This window comes from Python bivittatus, unplaced genomic scaffold, assembly GCF_059951505.1.
Source record: "Python bivittatus isolate LINGU-HERP-01145 unplaced genomic scaffold, Pbiv_v1 ctg000020_np1212, whole genome shotgun sequence".
NCBI classification, from domain to species: Eukaryota; Metazoa; Chordata; class Lepidosauria; order Squamata; family Pythonidae; genus Python; species Python bivittatus.
This window is the reverse complement of record NW_028277030.1, coordinates 59,990,199-60,014,612: the sequence shown is the minus strand read 5'-3', so window position 1 is coordinate 60,014,612 and position 24,414 is coordinate 59,990,199. Positions and strand designations below refer to the sequence as shown.

General features: G+C 38.8%; 1 protein-coding gene across 2 annotated transcripts; it reads right to left on the bottom strand.

The window, feature by feature from the left end:
• Positions 1-3,620: 3,620 nt before the first annotated feature.
• Positions 3,621-24,194, bottom strand: RPF2 (ribosome production factor 2 homolog). 2 transcript variants are annotated; one of them, XM_025165650.2, is made up of 11 exons: positions 24,083-24,117; positions 21,998-22,148; positions 21,156-21,288; positions 19,767-19,804; positions 18,816-18,855; positions 16,466-16,547; positions 15,749-15,825; positions 12,798-12,897; positions 8,649-8,751; positions 5,026-5,170; positions 3,621-3,967 (listed from the first exon to the last, which is right to left on the bottom strand). In XM_025165650.2, the coding sequence occupies exons 3-11, from the start codon at positions 21,210-21,212 to the stop codon at positions 3,791-3,793; spliced, it is 819 nt and encodes a 272-aa protein (XP_025021418.1). In that variant the 5' UTR covers positions 21,213-21,288; positions 21,998-22,148; positions 24,083-24,117; the 3' UTR covers positions 3,621-3,790. The 2 variants fall into 2 exon arrangements, with proteins under 2 accessions (XP_025021418.1, XP_007426647.1); XM_007426585.3 differs by lacking the exon at positions 21,998-22,148 and having other exon boundaries at positions 24,083-24,194.
• Between the last annotated feature and the right edge of the window lie 220 nt (positions 24,195-24,414).

Below are 24,414 nucleotides of genomic sequence, written 5' to 3'. Positions count from 1 at the left end.
GAATTGGTCGCAACCTGAAGGAAATTTCCCCATAAAGTTCAATGTAATTACCGTTAATCCGTTGTGGCGTGGAGGACAGGGAGGCAGCTATTGCTTGGAGGGAGAGTCCCCCTCCCTACGACCACATGTCAGGGGCGGAAAATGGCCGTGGACCACGTGTCAGGGGCGGAAAAATGGCCGTGGACCACGTGTCAGGGGCGGAAAAATGGCCTGGACCACGTGTCAGGGGCGGGAAAATGGCCACATATCCTGTTCATAGCCCAAGGTGGAGTTCGCAAACCGAGGTAAATTTTTGCTGCCAGAGCTGGTCGTAACCCGAAAAGTTCGTTAACAGAGGCGTTCGTAACCCGAGGTACCACTGTACTTCTTTTACAGCATATCTGTGTTACATATATTGATTGTTTTAAAATGATGTATAATTTTACATGGACAAATCACAGTTTTAATAAAATTTGCTTGTTTCCCATCTTGGTCTAAACCAAAATGGAAAATCTAACAATGTCAATATATTTAAATTCAACTATTTCATCACAAGCACATCTAACTGTTCCATTTGACTTCATTAACTAAACACAACTAATGCTGCTCATAAACACTTATTCATTATCTCCATGTGGCCTCTTTATGATTATCAAAGCCATCAAACATTTGTTCAATAAACCGAAGGAGGGAAACAAAGTCACTCCAACATACATCACAAAAAGCAGCTTGTTCAATAGCATGCTGTCAAGTTGAAACCAAAATAATTTCAAATATTATGTTATTCAGGGCAGCTTGAACAGCAAAAAAAACCCCAAAACAAAAAGATTTATAATTAAAGGATTGCCGGCAGCAACTGATTAAAAGAAAATGACAAGTGTATTCACATTTCTCACTCCCTCCACTCATTTTTATGACATGTATGCCAAATCATTAAATCACATTAATTTTCAAAGAGGTAAATAAGGGAAAAAAAGATCCATTCTCTAACGATGAATTACAGATTTGGGAAACATTTTGTACAAACAACTTAACTTTCCACTTTAAACCTGAATGAGGGGGAAATGAATGAACTCTTGTATGATGCATCACATTATAATTCAAGGACAAGCAATCAATTATAGCTCCTTGTTAGAAGTCTAAAGAAGAAGCTGTTTAGTTTGCAAATTTTTGCTAACAACCCCAATCTATAATGCTGACTCCCAGAATGAGATGGAATCTGAATTTAAATAGCAGCATACAGTTCTTCTTTATTAAAAAGAAAGAGTCCTTGCACTTATTTTGTTAAACAAGTCACCCTTTCTGTGAGGTCTGACATTCTAACAACCCTAAACTGAAAAGAATCATGGCTGCTTCAGACAGATGAAGAAACTTCACCTCAAGTATTCTACAAAATTAAGAGTTTATTATGGTTTTACTAACACCGTGGGGCTTTATTAATGGACCATTTAGGCTTTCTAAAGTTTGCAATGAAAACCAGGCATTTGAAGTACTATCAAGAATTTCCCCCTAAAAACTACAGGTCATCCTTGCTTAACGACCACTCATTCAATGACCATTTGAACTTACAATGGCACTGAATGAATGGTATTTACGACCGGTCCTTGTACTTATGGTTGTTGCAGTGTCCCCGCAGCCACGTGACTGTGATCCATGAGCTCGGCAACTGGCTTGCAATTACAATGTTGCAGTGTCCCATGGTCACATGAATGCCATTTGTGACCTGCTTTGCCAGCTTTTCTACAAGCAAAGACCTTCTTTGCCTCCTTCCTACAAGCAGGACGTTGCAAATGGCGACGTGATGTCATGCTTAATAAAGGCACAGGATTCCCTTAATGATGGCAACCAGAAGTGCTGGAATTTCTGTCACTAAGCAGCATGGTCATGTGACATCATGCTTTATGACTGCATCACTTAGTGATGGAAATTCCAGTCCCAATTACTGTCATTAAGGGAGGAGTACCTGTAATAAGTCCAAATCTCACTTTTGGGATTTAGTGGGTTGAGCTAGAATACACCCAATAAAAACCTTTTAAACTTCAGTAACTCCAGCTCAGTGACTCCATGCCAAAGATCTTCCAAAACAATTTTGCTAAAATATGGCAACTGTATAAGGCAAGGGTGGGTCCACTTTTGGTGGCTGAAAGCTTTGAGGGAGAATGACAGCCATGATGCAAAGAGGGTATGGCAATTTTCTCTTAGGGAGGAAGGGACTAGGGAAGCTGATTTATTAAAAACCTACTCTCAGATTTACACAGCAGCTACATGATTCCTATATTAACATGGCAGAAGATCATACCACTAATTTTTAATCAGAAGTGGCTGAGGAGGTCATAAAACAGGATTTTCCCCACTCCTAAGTTAAGGTCTATTGCAATTGTTCTAGGATATTGAAATGTTCTCCTGCCAGTTTCTGAGAGTATCAGCACCAAACCTGAAAACACTTTCAAAAGGAGGCTTGGGTAAGAAACAAAGTTTCATCCTACGCATCATATGACCAGTTAGATCAAATAGAGAGAAACTGTTAATGATCCCACATTTTTGGGAAGTCTGGGGGGCAGTGCCAACACCATGGAACAGCCTCCTGGTTAAGTCAAGCAACCCTCCTCCTTGTTGATTTTGGAAGCTTTTAAGGACAGAGTTTTGTCATGCCATCTTCATTTTCTGTTTTTATTGTTTGCAGTTTTCTATTTGGATGGTATTGTTTTACAGTTTATAGTTGTTACACTATGGATGTTTTACTTGGTTCTTTAATACTCTAGGTAAGTTGCCAAGTCTCTGGATTGCGTGGGATGGAAATGCAGAAAATAGGTAAATGAATATGGAAACTAAAGAATGTGAGCTTGCTGACAAATTGAACTGTGCTTAAATACATCTTACCAACCCAAGGGCTTTTGGCTTTCTAGGCGCACATTCATCAGGCGCACAAGTATTTCACAGCATGATGGATATGTCTGTATATAGGCACATGCATTGTTTGCTTTCTTCCTGTCCTTTTGCAATGACTGCAACTGAATTGTTGCTCTTCCCTAAAGCAAAAATGCATGCTATAATAATTCTGCATCCAGATACATTAACCTGGAGGGGAAGTGGAGACCTGCCATTCCTAACCTTATAGCTCCTCGTGCCTTCACATTTTTCAGTCCTTTAAAAACTTGCTTCTAACATGATTTGTTTTCATGCTGTTCTTAATTAAAAGAAATTAGTTCCTGATATAAATATGGGACTCTGGGTTTTATTATTTACCGAACAAATATATTTTATAAACTAGTCTTTCCCACACTGTGGATTAACTCTCAGAATTCCCAGGCAGCATGGCTATTGCTGAGAATTCTGGCGGTTGAAATCCAGACATCTGGACTGATAAACAGCAGCAATGATAGACAAGAATAGAGACTTAACTCAAAGCAATCAACAATCAACAGATTGAAAGGATATAAGGCCAAAACAGTCTGGAAACTGTTCTTCATTTCTACATAAGCCTTTAGCTCCATATACTAACTTTGAGCAAATCTGCCCCAAATGTAAATCTGCCCCAAGCTATGTGTTTTACATTCTGAGTAATTTATGATAAAGACTGGGAGAAGATTATGGCAAGAGCAAACACCTAGAATTGTCAGAAGCCATTATAGAAATATCTGTTTCAAGTGATCAAATAAACTTTACTAGAAAAAATTATTAAGATCATCCACTGTTTACAAACATCTTCAGAAATGGCAAAATAGTAAAATCTACTTGAAATAAGATTTAAGTTTATATGGCATTTCAGTGATAGCAACCAAATTCAAATGCTCATTCCAGTCCAAACTTCTCATTCCAACTTTAGTTTCTTTGGATCCCCTCCATCTTCCGTTTTCTTTTCAGCCAGTCTTTTCTTTAAACCTTTCATTTTTCTAGTCTGCAGTTTATCCAGGTCCTGTTTCTGCATATGAATCCGCCCATATTTTGTCCCAAAGACATCATGGGAGACATTCTTCTTTTTCTTTGGCTAGAAATACAAGAAAATGCCCATTTGCTAATCTAGAATGACAAGCAGTTTTTTTCAAAATGCAATCCTTATCTAATAACCACTGGAAAATGTCCTTCCATTACAACTTAAAATCTAATTAATTAATTAATCTAAATCAAATTAATTAGGAGAAACAAAGGTTGGAACTCACAAGCCATGAAATCTGGAGAAATGTGCTGAAGCCCCATTTGGAGACCAAGTTTAATTCAGCCCTTCCTAACCCTGCTACTTTCCAATGTGCAGACTACTCCCAGAATTTTCATCAAGAGCCACATAGGTTCATCATCATCATCATCATCATCATCATCATCATCATCATCATCATCATCATCATCACAATAATAAAAAAGAGCCATGTAGGTTGGAAAATTCTGGGCTTTGAAGTCCACATATTAGGAAGGCACTCAAGTTGGAGAAAACTGGTTTAATTTGCAAAAACTCCAGAAATAATGATTTAAGGATTACAAAAAGAGACTAAATCTGTCATATCAGGTCAGCTCTTTATGATATCACCTAAGCACATCTATAGAGAGCCAGTTTGGTCTAGTGGTTAAAGGCACCAGGCTAGAAACCAGGAGACCGGGAGTCAGCTGAGTGACCTTGGGCTAGTCACTCAGTCTAGGAAGAAGGCAAGTGGCAAACGACTTCCAAAATCTTGCCAAGAAAACTGCAGGCAGTTGCCAGGAATCAAGACTGACTTGTAGGCACACACACAAGCACATCTATATCTCAACAAAATAAATGGTGGCCACAAGTAAGCCAAGCAGCAATCATTCCCAAAGTCCCAGACTGGGGTACAGCAATATTTAGTAGAATCAAAGGACATGGGCAATCTAAAATAATCCTTAAAGTACAGTAAGAAAAATGGGATAGTGCTTATATTCATGGATTTAATTAACTGTAACTCTTTACAGTTCTTCTTCCTTAAGTAGCTCTGTTCCATAAGCAGAAAAATCTTTTCAGTTCCATACCACCCTTAGGTTCTGTGTGTGAGGCAGATTTTCCAGGCATAAATGTATAAAGACTTGCCTACATACCTTGAGAGCTTTAGGCTGTTTTAGCGACAGCTTATAAAGATCATCTGATGCCAGATGTGTCCTCCTTATCACCAAATCTAATGAGGGTCCCATATCTTCAAGTTCAATCCTGGGTATTTTGCAACCAGACCTTTTCAACAATACCCTTGAAAATGGGAGAAGGAAAAAAAACCCTCTTGCTTGATTACTTCAACTGACATTCTGAATCCTTGTAGCAACCTTCCTCTGGACAGTTCAACACAAGGTACTAACAAACCAGTCCTATGCAATTCATATCAATACCCAATGCCAGTGTGCAAAGCTAGTTTCAGGTCTATGTTAATAGTATCAACGGACAAACATTTACCAAAGTCAACTGCTGTACGAAAGATTCTGGAAAGAGGAGTAAGCAGAAAGGATTGCCCCATAATACTCTATAAATGTTGCACCCCAAAGGAATATCAGCGGCCCCTTTCTTCATAGATTCTTTCGGGAGAAACGCTATAAGGAATAATGGCCATACACTTTTGTGGTATAAGAAAATACTACTTCATCTACCATAGGGATAATGTACTTTGGCTTATTTTGCATAAGTTAAGGTTAGTTGAAGATAAGGTTAGTTTATAAACTTGCTATTTATTGTAACACATGTCCTTTTTTTGGCTATACAAATAATCTTCAAACGGAACAGTTTCATGAGATCAAATGGTGCTGAAAAATATTATTAAGGAGTTATAAAATAGAGATTGAATATGTTGCTCAATGCTTTACTTTTGTTTATAATGTCCTCTGTCTTCACACAAACATTAAGCTAGATATGGGTATAACTTTACTGATCAGAGTTTACATAAAAGCTATATCTGGAGCCAGTTTGGTCCAGAGGTTCAGGTGCTGGCCTAGAAAGCAGGAGACGGTGAGTTCTAGGCCTCCCTTAGGCAGGAAAGCCGGCTGGGTGACCTTGGGCCAGTCCCTCTCTCTCAGCTTAACCCACCTCACAGGGTTGTTGTTGTAGGAGCATTAGGCATGTTTGCTGCCTTGAGCTGAATAATAATAATAATAATAATAATAATAATAATAATAATAATAATAAAAATCCTTCAGTGTTGAACTGAAAAGTGTCAGCAAGCCATTTCGTTTGATGCTTGATTAAAGTCTACATTTGGAAAACAAGGTTACTTCTAATGATGGACAAGCAGATTTCTAGACTATATTTGCATGTCATGCTTAATCATAAAATACAATGCAACCCATACAAGACTATCTTTTCTTCCTCCTCCTCCTGTATGTCACCAAATCTAAGAGCTGGGTAGAAAAAGGAAAATGTATTTCTACATCATTCTGCTGTGCCTGGAAGACAGCTGGGTACTGTCCTAACTATAATATGCCCATTTTACCACTGGTATCATTCAGTTCTTAGATAGCATCACTGAAGCAATGAGCATGAAACTGAGCAAACTCAGGGAGGCAGTGAAGGACAGGAAGGCCTGGCGCAATATGGTTCATGGGGTCACGAAGAGTCGGACACGACTTAACGACTAAACAACAACAACAACAAATCATTCAGTTCTCCCTCTTTATTTTGAGAATACATACTCTCCCCATCTACTATTACAGTGACAGAGTTGTTCATCAGTTTATTTTTGATCCATATTTCATTTTGAAACTAAGGACTTGGTGTAATCCAGTCCTCAAAATAGTAGTCCAATCATCTCATAAGAGAAAATGGATTGGATGAGGGATATATAACCTGAGCAGTTTCTTCTCCATCTTTGTTGAAGTTACACACAGAAACAATCAATTGTAGCCTAATGGAAACTAGTTGCAATTAACATACTTTATTATTAATATTAAAATATAAATAAAATAATGAATATACTTATTGGTTCATCAATCCCAAGTTCTCCTGCACACACCAGTTGTTCACAGAACGTGTATCTGTGCCACATTCTACCAAAGTTGTAGATTGATTATATATATAAATACCAGACATGACTAAGTTTGAAAAGATGGAACAGCTCATACAAGGCAAACAATGACTTCTCTATGTTCTACCTTTCACTTGAAAGTAAAGCAAACTATTTTTATAACCTTATCAGGAACCCTATTCTTATTGCTTCTTAATTATATTCCTGCTCTATAACACTTAGCACATTGCCAACTAGTTAATTTTGAAGACACTTATGAGATTAATTAAAACATTTAAAGATTTTCAAAACTTGGATTTCCCTGTACTGTGCAGCCTACTAGAGGCAGCAGTTTCCAACGTTCAGACTGATACATATGCCTGATTTGTTCTTTTCTTGTTTCCTCTGTGAGAAGCTATTATTCTCTCCACTGAGATGGTTAGTCAACCAAGCGTTATATAACAGTTCTGATATTAATGGGAGATGATAAAGATTCATGATCATGCACTCTGGTCTTATTTTCCCACCTCCTTCTCTTATCTTACTTTACGAGAGAGAGAGAGAGAATACCATAAAACCCAGGCCCCAGACTTTGGACAGCTGCATAATCACATAAGGCTCAACTGTTATGATTTGATTCTGTACAATATTCCAAAAGAGAGTTCTCCAAGTTCGGGACATTCCAGATGGGTGGATTTTAACTCCCAGAATTTTACCAATGGCCATGTTGTATGAAGAATTCTGGAAGCCTGTCCCAATACATATACAGTAATGTGTTTTATATTCATAGAAAATAAGTGGCCCTAATATTTAAAAAACATATAAAGAAACGAAGATATATGTATGCGGGAGGATGGTCATAATAAAGCTGAACTGATATTATAGCAAAGCAGGGGGATCTGAGATTAACAGTTTATGAACAGGCCTTGTGTCTATGTTCAGCTTTTGCACAAATGCAAAGACCAGCAAAGTAAGGAAGTCAGTGTTCAACAGTCAAAGTGCAAATAGCCCTTTGTTTCACTCTACCCCAGACACTTGCTGAAGATCAACCATATGAAACTAACACAGTTAATCTAGAATAATCCAAAATAGGTAATTATATCTAGAAAAACCTTCAAGGGTAGGATATAGTGGGGTTTTACTGCAAAGTAGGCAATATTAAGCTCTGTATAAGCGCAGTAAAGGTTACTGAATATTAACACAGTGGGAGAGCAACACTGACAAAACCAATCACAACTGGACAGCTTGAACTACACAGTGTACAATAATAGTGTACATCCTGGCTTAAAAAGGGGGTACTTTGGTGGACATTTTCTGGGGAAACTGTGGTTTTTGGAGAACGAATTTGCTTGTGGGTTCATGTGTACATGCACTTTTCTATTGCTGAGAATTCATAGTTTTTATCAACAAGTTTAGCTTGAAAATAAAACATAAGTACAATTAATATACCTGTAACGTTTTGTTTCTTTTAAGTGGATGAGGGTTTTAAGCAACATTTTTAATTGGGTCTTTACCCATTTCATACAGAGGGCAAGTGTATTACACAATTCAATACTTTATAACCTGTGGGATAATACTATGGGAAGCTAGCCTGAACAGACAAAATTAGGCTTTTTTTCCACTTTAAGTGACTCTCTTATATTGCTGTAATCCAATCATACAAAAACACTTCCCAACTCAAATCTTAGTCAATGTATGACTGCACATTGTGGCACATATCGAACCACCACACAGACTTACTTGTAACTTCTCATATAGATCTTTTCATCCACTGCTGTGAAATGCAGAACATGTTCTAAGCCTGCCAGCCGAATACTGGGGACAACAGGGCCTCTGAAAAAATCTAAAGGGTGAAAAAGCGGAAGAGCCAGTTGAGTACTTTTCCATGAGAGCCAAAATGATTCAGGTCAAGCTGTTTGGCCTCTCAAATAATGCAAGTAGTTGTGTATGATTACATTTACAGATAGTCCTCGAGTTACGACCATTTGTTCAGTGACTGTTCAAAGTTACGATGGTGCTGAAAAAATGGACTTATGACTGGTCCCTGAAGTTACAGCCATTGCAGTGCCCCCGCGGTCACATGATCATGATCTGGGAGCTTGGCAACCTGTTTACACTTATGACCGGTTGCCAAGTACCCTATGATCATGTGATCGCCATTTGCAACCTTCCCTGCTGGCTTCCCACAAAGACAATGGGGAAGCTGGCAGAGAAGGTCACAAGTCACTCAGGTAAGTCTACCCCATCTACCCTGGGCTTTCTTCACTTACACGCACTGCACCTCCTTCTCCCCTTCACTCCTTCCCCCTTTGCTTGTTTGCCTGCATCAGCGCTCTCCTTCGCCCTCTGCTCACTTGCATGCATGTACCATGCCCTCCTTCACTTGCTTGCATGCATGCATCGCCCCCTCCTTCCCCTTGCCTGCACACACCACACCCTCCTTCCCCCTTCGCTCGCTTGCATGCACCATGCTCTCCTTCCCTTATTAGCACACACCAGGGCAGGCAAAAGGGCAGAGATAGGGAGTGAGATAGGCAGATGGGGGGAGTTGGAAGCAGTCCCTTACTTTATTGAGGGTCAAGGCTTGGAGGGACCAACCCCGGAATGGCTTGGATTGGGGTGGGTCCTAGACTAATGACTGGTGGAATTCGCTTAACAACAGCAATGGGGACTTCCAGGATTGCTATTGCTGCAGTCACTTGTCATCTCATTTTATAACCACATTGCTTAGCGATGGAAATTCCAGTCCCAATTGTGGTTGTAAGTTGAAGACTACTTGTACTTCCAATATAAGTACAGATAGTCCTCATTTAGCGATCACAATTGGGACCAGCAACTTGGTTGTTAAGCAAAGTGATCGCTAAGTGAAAATCATGTGACTGTGACTGTGCTTAGTTTTACTTCAGCTTCTTTGCTTTACAGCATCAGAAGGATACAATCCCAAACAGTCAGGTGAACCCTGGCAGAGAAGGTTTCTGGAACTCAACTCATGAGGAAGCCAGATAAAAGGGCAAATCTTATAGCCCTTGTTCCCCACTCCCCCGCCCTTTGGAAGCCTCTAGTGTGAAACTGATTAGGGTCTTGCCTGGATTCTAATCAACTAATTAAGGTCACAGAGCTGACTATGTGGTTAGCACTTTTTAGGGAAGCGCTATGCTGCAGAGAAAAGCAGCTCAGGAAGAGATAGCTTGTTTAAGGACAGTCTCTCTGTCCTGCAAGAGGGGAAAAAAGAAAAAAACGGGTCAGGCACAGGACGTGTACTAATTGACTGTAATGGGGGAAATGTGACTGAGAGAGACATGCTGTGAAGATTGCAAATGAAGGTATTGGTCGCAAAGTTACTTTTTCATCACCATTGTAACTGCGAATGGTCACTGTTCAAGGCAGTCGCCAAACAAGGGCTACCTTTATGGCATTCGAAGCCCCAAGGACAGAAGCGGTCAAGACCAGAGGATAGCATAGGTAGTCCTCACTTAACAACAGTTAATTGGGACTGGAATTTCTGGTTACTGTTGTTAAGCGAGGACCACATGGGTTGTTAAGCGAGGACCTCATGTGTTTGCAACTTCTGACTTCCTGCCAGCTTCCCCGTTGACTTTGCTTGTGGGAAGCCAGCAGGGAAGGTTGCAAATCGTGATCACATGACTGCGGGATGCTGTGATGGCTGGAAATCTGGGCCGGTTGCTGATCACCCAGATCACAATCATGTGACCACAGGGGCACTGTGACAGCCAAAACTTTGAGGGCCAGAGTCATAAGGCAGGAAGGGTATGTTACACACCCCATTGCCTAGAGAGTTCTGACTGGTGGGGTCCAGGAGGAGACCCTTTTCTGCTATGGCTCCCACCCTCTGGAACATCTTGCTCCCTGAGGTGAGATTGGGCCCCACTCTGAAGACCTTCCAAAAGCGCATCAATAACTGGCTCTGCCAACTACAAATATAAATACAAAATACTTTAATGACCAAGTATAAAATATATACAAGGAATTTGTCTTCGGTGACAAACAGCAAGATCAACAGTGCGTTTGGATAGCAACAGAAAAATAATAAATAGTAACACTACACAGTAAAATAACTTTTTCAAAGGGAGAAGCCACTGTCCAGCACATATCGAGTCATGTAGTGTTTAACAGAGCAATGGCACAAGGGAAAAAACTATTCCGATATCTAGATGTTTTAATATATGGTGCTCTGTAGTGCCATCCTGAAGGAAGAAGTTGGAACGGTTTATATCCAGGATGGGAAGAGTCTGCAGATATCCTCTCTGCCCTCCTTTTGACCCTCACAGTATACAGTTCTTCTATAGAAGGCAGGCGGGTTGCAACTGTCCTTTCTGCAGACTTAACTATCCATTGGAGTCTGAGTCTGTCCTGTTTGGTTGCAGAGTCAAACCAGACAGTTATAGAGGAACAGATAACAGACTCAATGATTCCCCTGTAAAACTCTACCAAGAGCTACTTGAAGTTTATAGTTCTAACTTTTTAGTTTTAATTTTAACCTTTTGTAGTTTTTAACTTGTATATTTTTTTCTAAGATATTATAGTGTTTTACTTGTACCACTGCCTGCAGTCACTTGTACAGTGAGATGGGTGGCATATATAAATTTGAAAATAAAAATAAATAAATAAATAAATAAATAAATACTACTTGTTCAACACCATCACAAGTTTGAACAATTGCTGAGCAAGTGGTTGTTAAATGAGGACCACCTGTAGTGGAGAAAGGGAGCAAAAGGCTTGAGTTTATTGAAGTTCTACACCTATAGTTTACAGGCACCAATGGGACAACACTGAAATTCCCTGTCTGTGTAAAGGGATACAGACACAAGCTTTTTGTTCCAATAATTGCCCAGCTTGTGGGAGGACAGAAGACCCAGTGGGAGATATTAGTTATCAACTCTCTGATCGTCCAGTCCCATCCTACAATATCACAGCTAGGGGAGTACACAATACTAACACGGTTTGGCTTTCAGTGTGTTCTGAAAAGCTTACAATACTGCATCTTATTACATACATGCTTGATTCTTTTCTATTATCTGTTGATCCCGCACCAGCACAGGGCTCCTAGTAATCTCCCAACCAGATTACGAAGTCCATCCTAACTTCACCTCAATGACATGTGAAATTTTCTGATGTTCCCAGATCTGGTCATTATTTTAGATCACATTTATTTCTGTCAGCAAATTAACTTTGTTATCTTATGCCAAAATGTCATCCACCTAGCCCACAGCAAGGAAACCCACACACACATATGTTCTGAAGAAAAAATTAAGCATGTAATGAAAAATAAGGGTCTAATAAAAATATCACAATTACTGATCTGACACAAGTAACATACCTCCAAGTGGCTTTTTCTTATTTTAGTATTATTAGGAAATAGTTAAATCTCAAAGACCAACAAGATTCACTACTGCAATAGCTCCCAGAGTACTCTATGACACAAATGCTCAACAGCTTCCACAATACTCTGTGACAGCATTTCTTAAAGTGTGGTCCAAGAACCCCTGGGGGTTCTCCAAGACCCTCTCAGTGGTTCATGAAATCAAAATTATTTGCTAGATATTAAAGATATTTGCAAACATTTAAAACAATGTAACTCTTCTAATTATGTTTTTAATATGTTTTAAAAATATAGGTTTTTTTCCAAGAAAAATATTTTATGTTAACATCAAATGGGATTAATATTGTTATTTTTACATGATTCAATAAATATTCTACAAATGCATCAACTTTAATTTTACATATGGTCAATATAAATAAATATAACCCATATGGATAAATGCTCTTTTTGAGCCCTCCATAATTTTTAAAAGTGGGAAGGGGTCCTAAAAGCAAGAAGTTTAAGAAACACTGCTCAATGACACAACCATGTTAACTCAAATGACTTACCAATTAGAAGGCTTTTTAATCTTCTATGTTCCTCATCAATGTCAAAAGCATCACCTGCAAATATCAGCATGGGCTTTGTTCCCTCTGGACACTTGCTGTTCTATTATAAAATTTAAAAGGTTAAAAAATAAAAATGGTTGGCAGAAGATCAAGAGGAGGAGAAAACAGCACCCCCAGAAGATCTACCACCTGGTCACTCACAACAGGAACAAGTCCCAGCTGTTGGCTGTGCTGAGAATTCTGGGAACTACATATTTAGTGGGCATCATATTTAAATAAACTGTCAAATTCAATTAAACAAGCACACCCAACATTAGATACTTTAAAAGTTAATTATTATTTAATGTGTTCATAAAAACTGAAATGACAGGCACCATATTAGAAGAATATGTTTCTTCTAAGACACTGCACTATGAAATATATGTTTACTGCCTAAAAACAAAGCAAGCAGACTTAAGCTGCTGAAACAAATTTGATCATCTAAGTTTTTATTTAAATCAGGTGTCAGCACCACTGGTAAACACTGCCCTGTGAATGTCAGCCAAAAGTAACAGCTCAAATATCCAGGAATTCTTGGAACAAGTAGAGCAGCTGATAGTGTCAATCAAAAGCAGTAACCCATCACAGTTGGCTAGGCTTGACTGCGCAATTTCAAGCCACCTGGATTGCAGCAAACTACAGCTTCTGCTACTTCCCTCTCATCAGTGATAACCCCACAGTTAAGTTTCAAAAGCAGATTCCAGTGAAGCACAATGGGAACAACCAATGGGAAAAGCTTCTTGGACATTCAAAGGTGGACATACACTTTGTCAGATTATGATCGCACTGAGTTTCAAGTAGTATCCCTGATTTTTCTGTTTGTATCAGTTTAAACAGAAAACACTTAGCAACCCTCCCTCCCATATACAGTCAGGTCCAGAAATATTGGGACATCGACACAATTCTAACATCTTTGGCTCTATACACCACCACAATGGATTTGGAATGAAACAAACACAATGTGCGTTAACTGCAGACTGTCAGCTTTAATTTGAGGGTATGTACATCCAACTCAGGTGAACGGTGTAGGAAGTACAACAGTTTGCATATGTGCCTCCCACTTGTTAAGGGACCAAAAGTAATGGGACAATTGGCTTCTCAGCTGTTCCATGGCCAAGTATGTGATATCCCCTCAGTACCCCAATTACAATGTGCAGATAAAAGGCCCAGAGTTCATTTCAAGTGTGCTATTTGCATTTGGAATCTGTTGCTGTCAACTCTCAAGATGAGATCCAAAGAGCTGTCACTATCAGTGAAGCAAGCCATCATTAGGCTGAAGGAACAAAACAAACCCATCAGAGAGATAGCAAGAACATTAGGCGTGGCCAAAACAACTGTTTGGAACATTCTCAAAAAGAAGGAACGCACCGGTGAGCTCAGCAACACCAAAAGACCCGGGAGACAACGGAAAACAACTGTGGTGGATGACCGAAGAATTCGTTCCCTGGTGAAGAAAACACCCTTCACAACAGTTGGCCAGATCAAGAACACTCTCCAGGAGGTAGGTGTATGTGTGTCAAAGTCAACAATCAAAAGAAGACTTCACCAGAGTGAATACAGAGGGTTCACCACAAGATGTAAACCATTGGTGAGCCTCAAAAACAGGAAGGCCAGATTAGAGTTTGCCAAACGACATCTAAAAAGCCTTCACAGTTCTGGAACAACATCCTATGGACAGATGAGACCAAGATCAACTTGTACCAGAGTGATGGGAAGAGAAGAGTATGGAGAAGGAAAGGAACTGCTCATGATCCTAAGCATACCACCTCATCAGTGAAGCATGGTGGTGGTAATGTCATGGCATGGGCATGTATGGCTGCCAATGGAACTGGTTCTCTTGTATTTATTGATGATGTGACTGCTGACAAAAGCAGCAGGATGAATTCTGCAGTGTTTCGGGCAATATTATCTGCTCACATTCAGCCAAATGCTGCAGAACTCATTGGACGGCGCTTCACAGTACAGATGGACAACGACCCAAAGCATACTGCAAAAGCAACCAAAGAGTTTTTGAAGGGACAGAAGTGGAATGTTATGCAATGGCCAAGTCAATCACCTGACCTGAATCCCATTGAGCATGCATTTCACTTGCTGAAGACAAAACTGAAGGGAAAATGCCCCAAGAACAAGCAGGAACTGAAGACAGTTGCAGTAGAGGCCTGGCAGAGCATCACCAGGGATGAAACCCAGCGTCTGGTGATGTTTATGCGTTCCAGACTTCAGGCTGTGATTGCCTGCAACGGATTTGCAACCAAGTATTAAAAAGGGAAAGTTTGATGTATGATTATTATTCTGTCCCATTACTTTTGGTCCCTTAGCAAGTGGGAGGCACATATGCAAACTGTTGTAATTCCTACACCGTTCACCTGAGTTGGATGTACATACCCTCAAATTAAAGCTGACAGTCTGCAGTTAATGCACATTGTGTTTGTTTCATTCCAAATCCATTGTGGTGGTGTATAGAGCCAAAGATGTTAGAATTGTGTCGATGTCCCAATATTTCTGGACCTGACTGTATTATACTATCTTTAAAATTAAATAAAGAGCCAGTCTGGTGTAGTAGTTAAGGCATCAGGCTAGAAACCAAGAGACTGTGATCTTACCTGGGCACAAAGCCATCTGGGTGGCCTTGGGCCAATCCCTCTCTCTCAGCCCTAGGAAGGAGGCAAGGGCAAACCACTTCTGAAATCTTGCCAAGAAAACTGCAGGGACTTGTCCAGGCAGTTGCCAGGAGTCAATGCTGACTCAAAGGCATGCATGCATGCGTAAAGATCAAACTACATTAAAAGACTGATCAAACAGCAGTTTAGAAGCAGAGCCCAGAAGAAAGAGAAAAAAATTGAGATCCCCAAACAAATTATGTCAGTAAGCATTTGTTACAAGAGAACTAGTAATATTTTGAAACACGTTACCTTGATATCACTGAGGGCTACAAACTTCTCAATGCCCAGTTCAACCATATCCAGAATGTGATAGTCATACATACGACCTACCAAAAGAGAGTGGGAAGTAATTAAATTTTGTCTTTAATCAATGCAATATGCTTCCATTTTAGAATGAATGCAGTGTTTATGGTACATGTAACAAAGATTACACATATAAGAAGATTATAACAAACACGATTCTTCATGTATCTTTATGATACCTTTGAAAACATACAGTAGCTTCGTATGCTTTTCCTTAAAGAGAAGAATTAGGAAACCTGATACCATAACAAGACTAGCACCACCTTTTACTCTATCTCACTGGACATCATAGAAAGTTACACTATTGAACAAACCATACTGGCCTAGTCTGTTCATCAAGCTAATCAAAGAAATCACATTATGGCTTATCTTTATGTGCTAATCAGGTCATAAATGATAGAGAAACTTTGAATACTGAAGATTTTAGACAAAGATAGCCAAGCAGGTCTATCAAAGGGCTGTTCTCTATCTGCACTGATTGTAAACCTGAAGGCGATGAGCTTGTGTCGGCTGGCCTTGACCACAATTCCTCTGCTGACCCTTCCTCTAAATTCCATCTATTTGGCTCAAGACAAGGACAGACTTGCTTTCGCACAGTGAGAGCCTCTTGATCTATTTCCTCCAACCCACAATAATTACATAAATAAAACCCAGACACATTACCTATGATCAGATTATTAGGCCTCTTCTTACTATGTGATCCAAACAGGAACAAAGAACAATCAGACTTCTTGGAAAAAAATTCCTAATAATGGGAGATCACAGAGTTTTAAATATATTGAAACATCTTGCAAAGCACAACACAAAAACAGATTTCAAGACATAACTTGAGAAGAATGAGTGGCTACTACATCATTGTAAATCTTGCCAAAAGAGAAGACTCCATTGGCTTACAATTCCCAGTTACACCTTCTCCTTGTTTAGTGACTGTGTTCCATCCAATGACTTGGCCGTTAAGTGAAATGGTTGCTAAGTGAACAGAGAAAGAGAGAGACGTTGCAAAGAACACTAGTTGCTGCTGTCCCATTCCAATAAAGTTCTCTTATACAGTGTTCTGTGCCTGATCTTTTTTTGCCCCCTTTTTTGTCCCCTTGCAGGGCAGAGAGAGATTGCCTAAACAAGCTATTTCTTCCTGAGTTGCTTTTCTCCAAAGTGCAGCACTTCCCTAAAAAGTGCTAACTCAAGTTAACAAGCTCAGCTCTGTAACCTTAATTAATTGATTAGAACCCTCTGCTGCCTGAAACTGACCAGACTTTAATTAGTTTCACATTGAGGGCTTTTGTGTCAGGCCCACAAAATTTGGTCCTAAATGAGTGCATTGGTTGGAAAATGAATTTTTTATTGCTGTTTATTACCACTGTATTTGCGAATGGTTGCTAACTGAGGTAGTCGCTAAATGAGGAATGGCTGTAAAAGCTAATCTATTCTAATGGAAAAGTAATATGCACTCTGGCTTACTGACTTACAGACAGATCAGGGCAACCTTAAGATGGCCTGCATCACCACTGGGGCTTTGACCCTGGCATTGGAAAAGGAGTCCCTGTCCAACCTTGGCCACACAACTGATGGTTTTAATGATCAACAGTATATGGAAGTAATCTGCATGCTGTAAGTTGGTGGAGTTTTTCCGTGCCTCATGATCTTTAAGGCTCCTCAGGTCTCTGGGGCACTTCTTCAGAGAGAGAGAGAGTGCGAGCACTAAAAAACCGAGTATGATGCAATCAAAACACTCTATGGAGTACTTTGGGTCAAAAACAGCAAAAACCTTGCAGTTACCTTTTTTTTTCCCCAGAAATTCAGAAAGGTTAACTGAATAGAAATTGTTATCATAATGTATTATTTACAAAGCACCCAACACTGTATTTTTTCCAAAGACTGACAGAGGGCTTTCAAATTCCAGTTCCTTCCGAGTTAATGTATACAGTCGCAATGAAGAGCAGCTTCAAACTGAGAGTGAACGTCTCAGTTTGACCTCAGGGTAAGCCATAAATCAAAGCAACAGGATTATTGTTCCTTTTATTCATAACTGTTCCACACCCATAATGTAACCCACAGAGAAAAAAAAATCATGTAAAAACAATATTCTCATTTTTAGCTTATAATCAAAATATATTTTGCTTTTTCAAGCTACAGTAGGTTACTATAAGGCATGGAAGCTATTCTTAAGTCTTAGAAAATGTTGTGGAAAAATAGGAGGCAGGAGTACTGAGTATGTTTGCCATTTTGAGTTGATCAATATATATATATATATATATATATATATAAAAAGTTGGATAAAATATAACAACGACAGCAACAATAATATCAGACGCTGGTAAATGTAAAGCATGAGCTATCTCTTCTACAACAGACCCATCTAGAGGCAAAAAAGAGTATTACTAGAGAATTTAGAAAAGAACCAACAGCAATATTTTACTTGTTTCCATGGCCCAATTTATATATCAAGGTAACTCACAGTTTGACATGACTGAAAAACAGCTTCAGCTTGGGAAACCTAGAAATCGTTGCTTTCAGCTTAGATTAACTGTAATTTAAGTCACTCAACATTTATGTCATTCAGATTGTGATTAATCCTGGCATGTTTCAAGCAAGTTACAGTTAGTATTTAGAACTCCCTTGGATTCAGATGACAAGTTGCTAATAAGCCATAAGTAAAATGTTCAAAATTCCTCACCACGGCTGCACCAGAAAAGGATACGCAATAGGCAGTGGCACATATGCCTCACAGCTGCTGGTTTCCAGCACTGTAACTATGGTTGAGCAGCCTTCTTTGGTTCCTCTCTCCTCAAGATGTTTTGAACTCCAATTTCAATCATTTCTCCTACAGAGAAAGCGTTGTCGTCCAAAGCATCTTGGTGACATCAGACAAGAGAGAGCTAGTTGAACACAAAGTTGAGGACAGCCAATACGGACTGGATGTTCTGTAGCCAATTAAATTTCACACAATTCCAGAAAGCTACTGTTTGAATTTATTTTGCTATCTCACATACACAAGCTTAAATCTAATACTCACCAAGGAGGACTGGTCTTCAAAGGGTCTTGTGATATTCTTTCTGAAGAACACAGAAATTTTTTTTTAACTCTTTGATACCTGCTTTAACCAACCTTCAAACCAGCTAAAGAAAGAAGCCAAAAAACAAAGAGAATGCCTGGTTCATATTATATGCTAAGCAAACTACGGATGCCTCCTTCTATAGCTTGCTAGTTATGCCTACTAGCAGAAGAAGCCAGTGGGTACTATCTGAACACAGCATGGTTTAGCGTGATGTGCAAACTGATCCTAAAGTGAAATGCTGCTACTTTACTTATCTGAGAACTGCTATGCCATTCCTTTTTGATGCTAGTCATCAGGTCATCACCACCTTACCAGTCCAGACAGTGACTAATTAAATATTCCTGGGCACTATATCAGCAAATTATTTGTCCCCAGCTTCTGATATATCTCTTCCAAACATGGGGGTCCTCTTTCTATCACTGCTTACAATACCAAGCTATCACTCATTAATACACATAATTCTTTGGAAATGTATTTGTGCTGCAATAGAAAGCCCTTGAACATACCCTCCAGGTGTATTAGATGATAACTCCCAACCTTCCCAGTCAGCAGAGCCAATGGAAATTGTAACTTTATATATCTAAAAAGCATTAGATTGGGTAAGGCTGTTACACACCAAATGATTTGCTTGGCTATGTACACTTTCTATTATGCAGCATTTCATAGATATTTTCCTGCATTAAACATAAAAATCCCTCCAACTTCCATATATGCTTGTCAATAAGCCCATCTGCAGATAAGCTGACCCTCAAATTTTAAACCAAAATACCATGAAAAATGTGTCACCTGTGGATAAGCCAACATTTGAAATTTTCGTGTGTGTGTGTGTGTATAATATAGCTAAATGCCACACAGATCCATATCACATTTTAATATCTGAGAAAAATACATCAGTAATATATCACTTACTTTTTATATAGGACAGCAAAGGGCTTTTTCAGGGCATACTATAAGAAAAGAACATTTGAGTTTAGAAGTAGCATTTAACAATGAAACATTCTTCAAATAAAAGTTTTAAATAAAAAGGAAATGTATTTGTTTAGATCAACTTAGAACAAATAAAGCCTAGATTAATGAGTTCCTGAGAGACTTCACCAGGCTTTAAGCTCACTAACAGGCTTCCAATAATGGGTCTATCAAATAGCTCTGCTAATCCCTTGCTGGTTCCTGTAGCAACTGTGAGACACAAACAGTCTCATTTCACTACAAAGGCTTTTTCTGAATCAGACCATTACATTCTCCCACAATGGTAATGGAGCAGCAACATTGTGTTAACATCTGGATCAGCATCTGGTTCCCCTCACTCCTGTCCCTTTCTCAGGTTCTGAAAATTGTATTAAACAGATTATGCTTTACTGTTGGAAGTCACTTTCATCCTACCCTGGCCGAATTGGAGAACCCTTCTGACAGAGTAAAAAATGACCTCTCAGCTTCATGGATGGTATCCTCCACTGGAATGTTTTAAAACTGTGTTTTCCTTTCCCTTCTCTTACCTACTTTTCTTCCTCCAGCTCTAACAACATGACCTGTTTATAATGGGAGCCCTTTAGAGGTAAGTCTCCTTGAGCCCTCAGGATGGAAATCCAAATAAATTAAATGAATACAGATATATTTAGGAAGTCAGAGTGGGCAGAACCAAGTGACAACGCTGAGAAGGAGCAGGTCTCAGGACATCCTTTAAAGCACCTGTAAGGGTTCCATAAACTCGAGACTTGGGCTTGCAGTCAACACAATTCTAACATCAGTAAACAAAAGTTAACATCCCCACAAGTTTCATAAACTAATTTATAGCATACAACTGCTAGAGAACATATTTACCTTATTAACTGTCTTACAAGGGAAATAAGACCAAAATCTGGAGCACAAACAACTAAAAATCAAACGCTGAGACTTTAACCATTGGATACTTAATTCATTGTGCTCCGGATTTTGACTTTAGAGGAATTAGAATTAGAATAGAGGAATTAAAGAGCCAAGGTGGCCTACTGGTTAAGGCACCAGACTAGAAACCAGGAGACTGTGAGTTCTAGTCCTGCCTTAGGCATGAAAGCCAGCTGGATGATTTTAGGCCAGTCTCTCTCTCTCAGTTCAACTCACCTCACAGGGTTGTTGTTGTGGGGAAAATAGGAGGAGGAACAAGGAGTATTAGGTTTGTTCACCACCCTGAGTTATTTATAAAAATAATAAAGGCGTGATAAAAAAATCTAAAAAAAATTATTTACAGTAACTATTTCCTGGATCAAATTCACAAAGAAATGACAAGACATTACTTTTATAGAAATTTCTAAACATACTTACAATATTTTTGAGTACTTCTGCTACTGTTAAACTTGCATTTCCTCCTTTTATGAGCATTGCATTTTTGGTATTTTCTGTCAGCTTTGGCTCCCTTTTTTCAAGAAATCTTTTGGCTCTCTTCGTTTTAGGCTTTCTGCCATGATAGTACAAAAAAGAAAAACCAAACATACAAACCAAGAATTAAGTTTCACAAAATATTTAAACACAATCTACAATGCTATTATTTTATTTATTACATCTAGATGCTGCCCATCATAAAACAGCCACATGGGAACTTACAAAAAACACAGAATTAATATAACATAACCAGCAGCAGAACGTTATTGATGAAAACTGAATCTATGGATGAAGAGGGGGGATGATGTCCAATGTACCTTAGAAAGTTCCTGAGTCGGACTACCTGCGTCTCAGCATGATCCACTGAAGGAAGTCTAAATGATAAGATTGGTTCCTACGAGAACCATTTTTCCAGCAAATGCCTGATTCATAAAGCATCTATGATCTTAGAGGTCAACAAACATAACCTGAGGGAGGTTAAAAAGTGAATATGCATGTCACCTAATGTTTACCTGGTTCAATTTGATTACAGTGGAATCAGTATCTGAAAATGTTTCATTCATATGTAATGTGAAAGCTTGCCTTAATGCTATATAGAGTGGAAAGGAGCTGGTGAACAATATGGGAGCCAGCATGCCACATATATATAGAAGCCCCCAAGAAAGCCTGGGAGGAAGAATAAACTAGAACTCGGTTTTATTTTGTTTGCTTTGAAGCTTGTTACATGCAAAGCCAGAATATCATTTAAAATAAAGTAGAAATTGGTAAATAAGCCAACTACCAACCTTGAGTTATTTTCTGTTTGGCTAGCTTGTTTACAGTTGGACAGAATTTATCCGAAATCACAATCCCCAATTCACACAAACACCAACTCAAGAATTGGGCAAAATAAAACTGAATATTGTTATTCCTCCTTCCATGGCTTAAAGCTCCTTTCTGTATAGGGAAAGAAAGAAAAGAATGGAAGGCTTGTTCAAACTCCTTCCATTCATGGAAATAATGTAACACTTCTTTGCTATTTTAAAGCAACATAACTTTTTTATACTTTAGGAAGAGACCATTTAAATGCTTGATAAATTAAAATTAAGTTGCAATATTATTCCTGGAATCTCCGCTTTCTAACTGACCTATATTTTTCTTCTCTCCAACTAAGATCATCCATATTTACGGATATGGAAAACAAAAATGAAAAACAGCATAACTTGGTTTGTTGTAGCATGAGCTCTTGTTTTAGGTGCTATCTGCCTAAATCATCTGTAAGATGCCACAGAACTCTATGGATTCTTGCTGCTTTTAACTGTTTAAACCATTCAACTGTGCCTTACTGAAAAATACTCAATATAATTCAGCACAATATTTAGCTTGAAAGAGACTAGTGTCCTACTCATCTGAAAGTTGAGTGTCAATTACTGCATTTCCTTCTATACTTAGCCTAAACTTTATTTTTTGAAGCCTCAGATGATGATGATAATAATAAAAAATTAAATGTACATGCTGCCTGTCTCTCAGCAACTCTCATTATTGTGATTCTTTTCTTGCTTTTTAAAAGCATATTAAAGTAACTCACCTATTAAAACATCCTTTATGGCTTTGGGGGTGGGGTGAAAGGAGCAAAGGTTGAACTGCTATTAATTTAGTAACTCCTAATTGTAGACTTTATTACATTTTACTAATTTTACTTTTTATTTTTTAAAAAGTAATTTTTTTATTTAAAATTTACTTACTAAATTTTATTAAATTTACTAACTTTACTAAATTTATTATGAAATTATCTTTGGATCATAGTTACTTATTTTTTATATTATATTTTTCGATTCACTGTTTTCACTGCAGAGACTTAAAAAAAAAAAAGTCAGTCATTAGTATTTCCCTCTGCTGAAACATATGAAAATAGCAGTATTCCCTCTTCAAGGCAGTGGAATCATTCAGTACTCCGCTTTGCTCTCTTCGTTCCTCACCTCATTTCACTCAGCAGACCAATATAACAACTTTATCATCTAATTCAGGGTTCCTCTTTTGTGGGTTGAAAAACAATTCTCCATCAGAACTATTACCAATCCCTTCAAGAATATCACTAACTTTATTTGATATACCAGTGAATAAAGTAGAAGCCAAACTTGGAATCATCCAAACATCAGCAGGGAACCAAAAGGTCACAGAGCTAGAAAGGCAGAGACGAAGTAAGATACAGAAGGCACTTACAAACATCTCTCAGATTATAACGAGTGCATTTCATAGCCTGTCTGTTATACAACTGGCACGTTCTTTCCCTAAAACATGGAGAGGCAGACATATGTGTACCGCTTGGTAGAGGTACCTACCAAATAAATATTCAGTCACTTCACCTAATTTGAAATGTAACTGCAGCGTCTCAGTGAAAATACTCAGAACCTTAACACGAACGTCTTAAGATTAAGAAACGTTCCTTAACAAACACTGCAGTTTAGCTGTACCCCATCAGGAGTTTCGCCGGACCCCTCTTAAATAGTGATTTTTTTACCCATTTCAAGATACCAAGTGATTTTCTCTCAAAGCGCATCAGTGAAGATCGTCAGAATTGTAGTCCCACACCAGGATGGGGAAAACGGATCGTCTGATTGTTTTAGGCTGATGTATTTAGGCATCTCAAAGCAGATTTCTACCAACTGAAGACAGAGCGGCGTGCGTTCTCGATGCGCCCTGAAATCTCATGCTATAATAACCGCAAGTCTAAAACCGGTTGTTTTTTTCCGCACCTACTAAATAAAAGGCTGCGCATGTCACTTTAACGGTACAAAAAAACTCTTTTTTCCTACGAGCCCAGAAATACTTTCATTTAATGACCTCAAAGGGGAAAGGAGACAGACCAGCGCCGAAACCCCCGTACTTACACCACCCGGTCTAACGCCTCCATCTCCACAGGACCGGACAACCAACTGCACCCACGTGGCCCAGACACTTAGAAACACCGGAAAGAATTGTAAAGCACATTGTGACGTCATATCCGCCATTGTTTGAACGTAGAGCTAGAAAGATAAAGGGCCCTAAGAAGCGGCGGCTCGCAAAATTCGATAAAAATCAGAGATATTTGCCATTTATTGGCAATTACAATCACATTATACAGATAGTTGGTATGCTAAGTAGGGTTAATGTTCAGAAATATAGCTTAAATTTATCTTTTACCATAGCTGAAATTTGATGAAGTAGAAAACTAAATAATTAT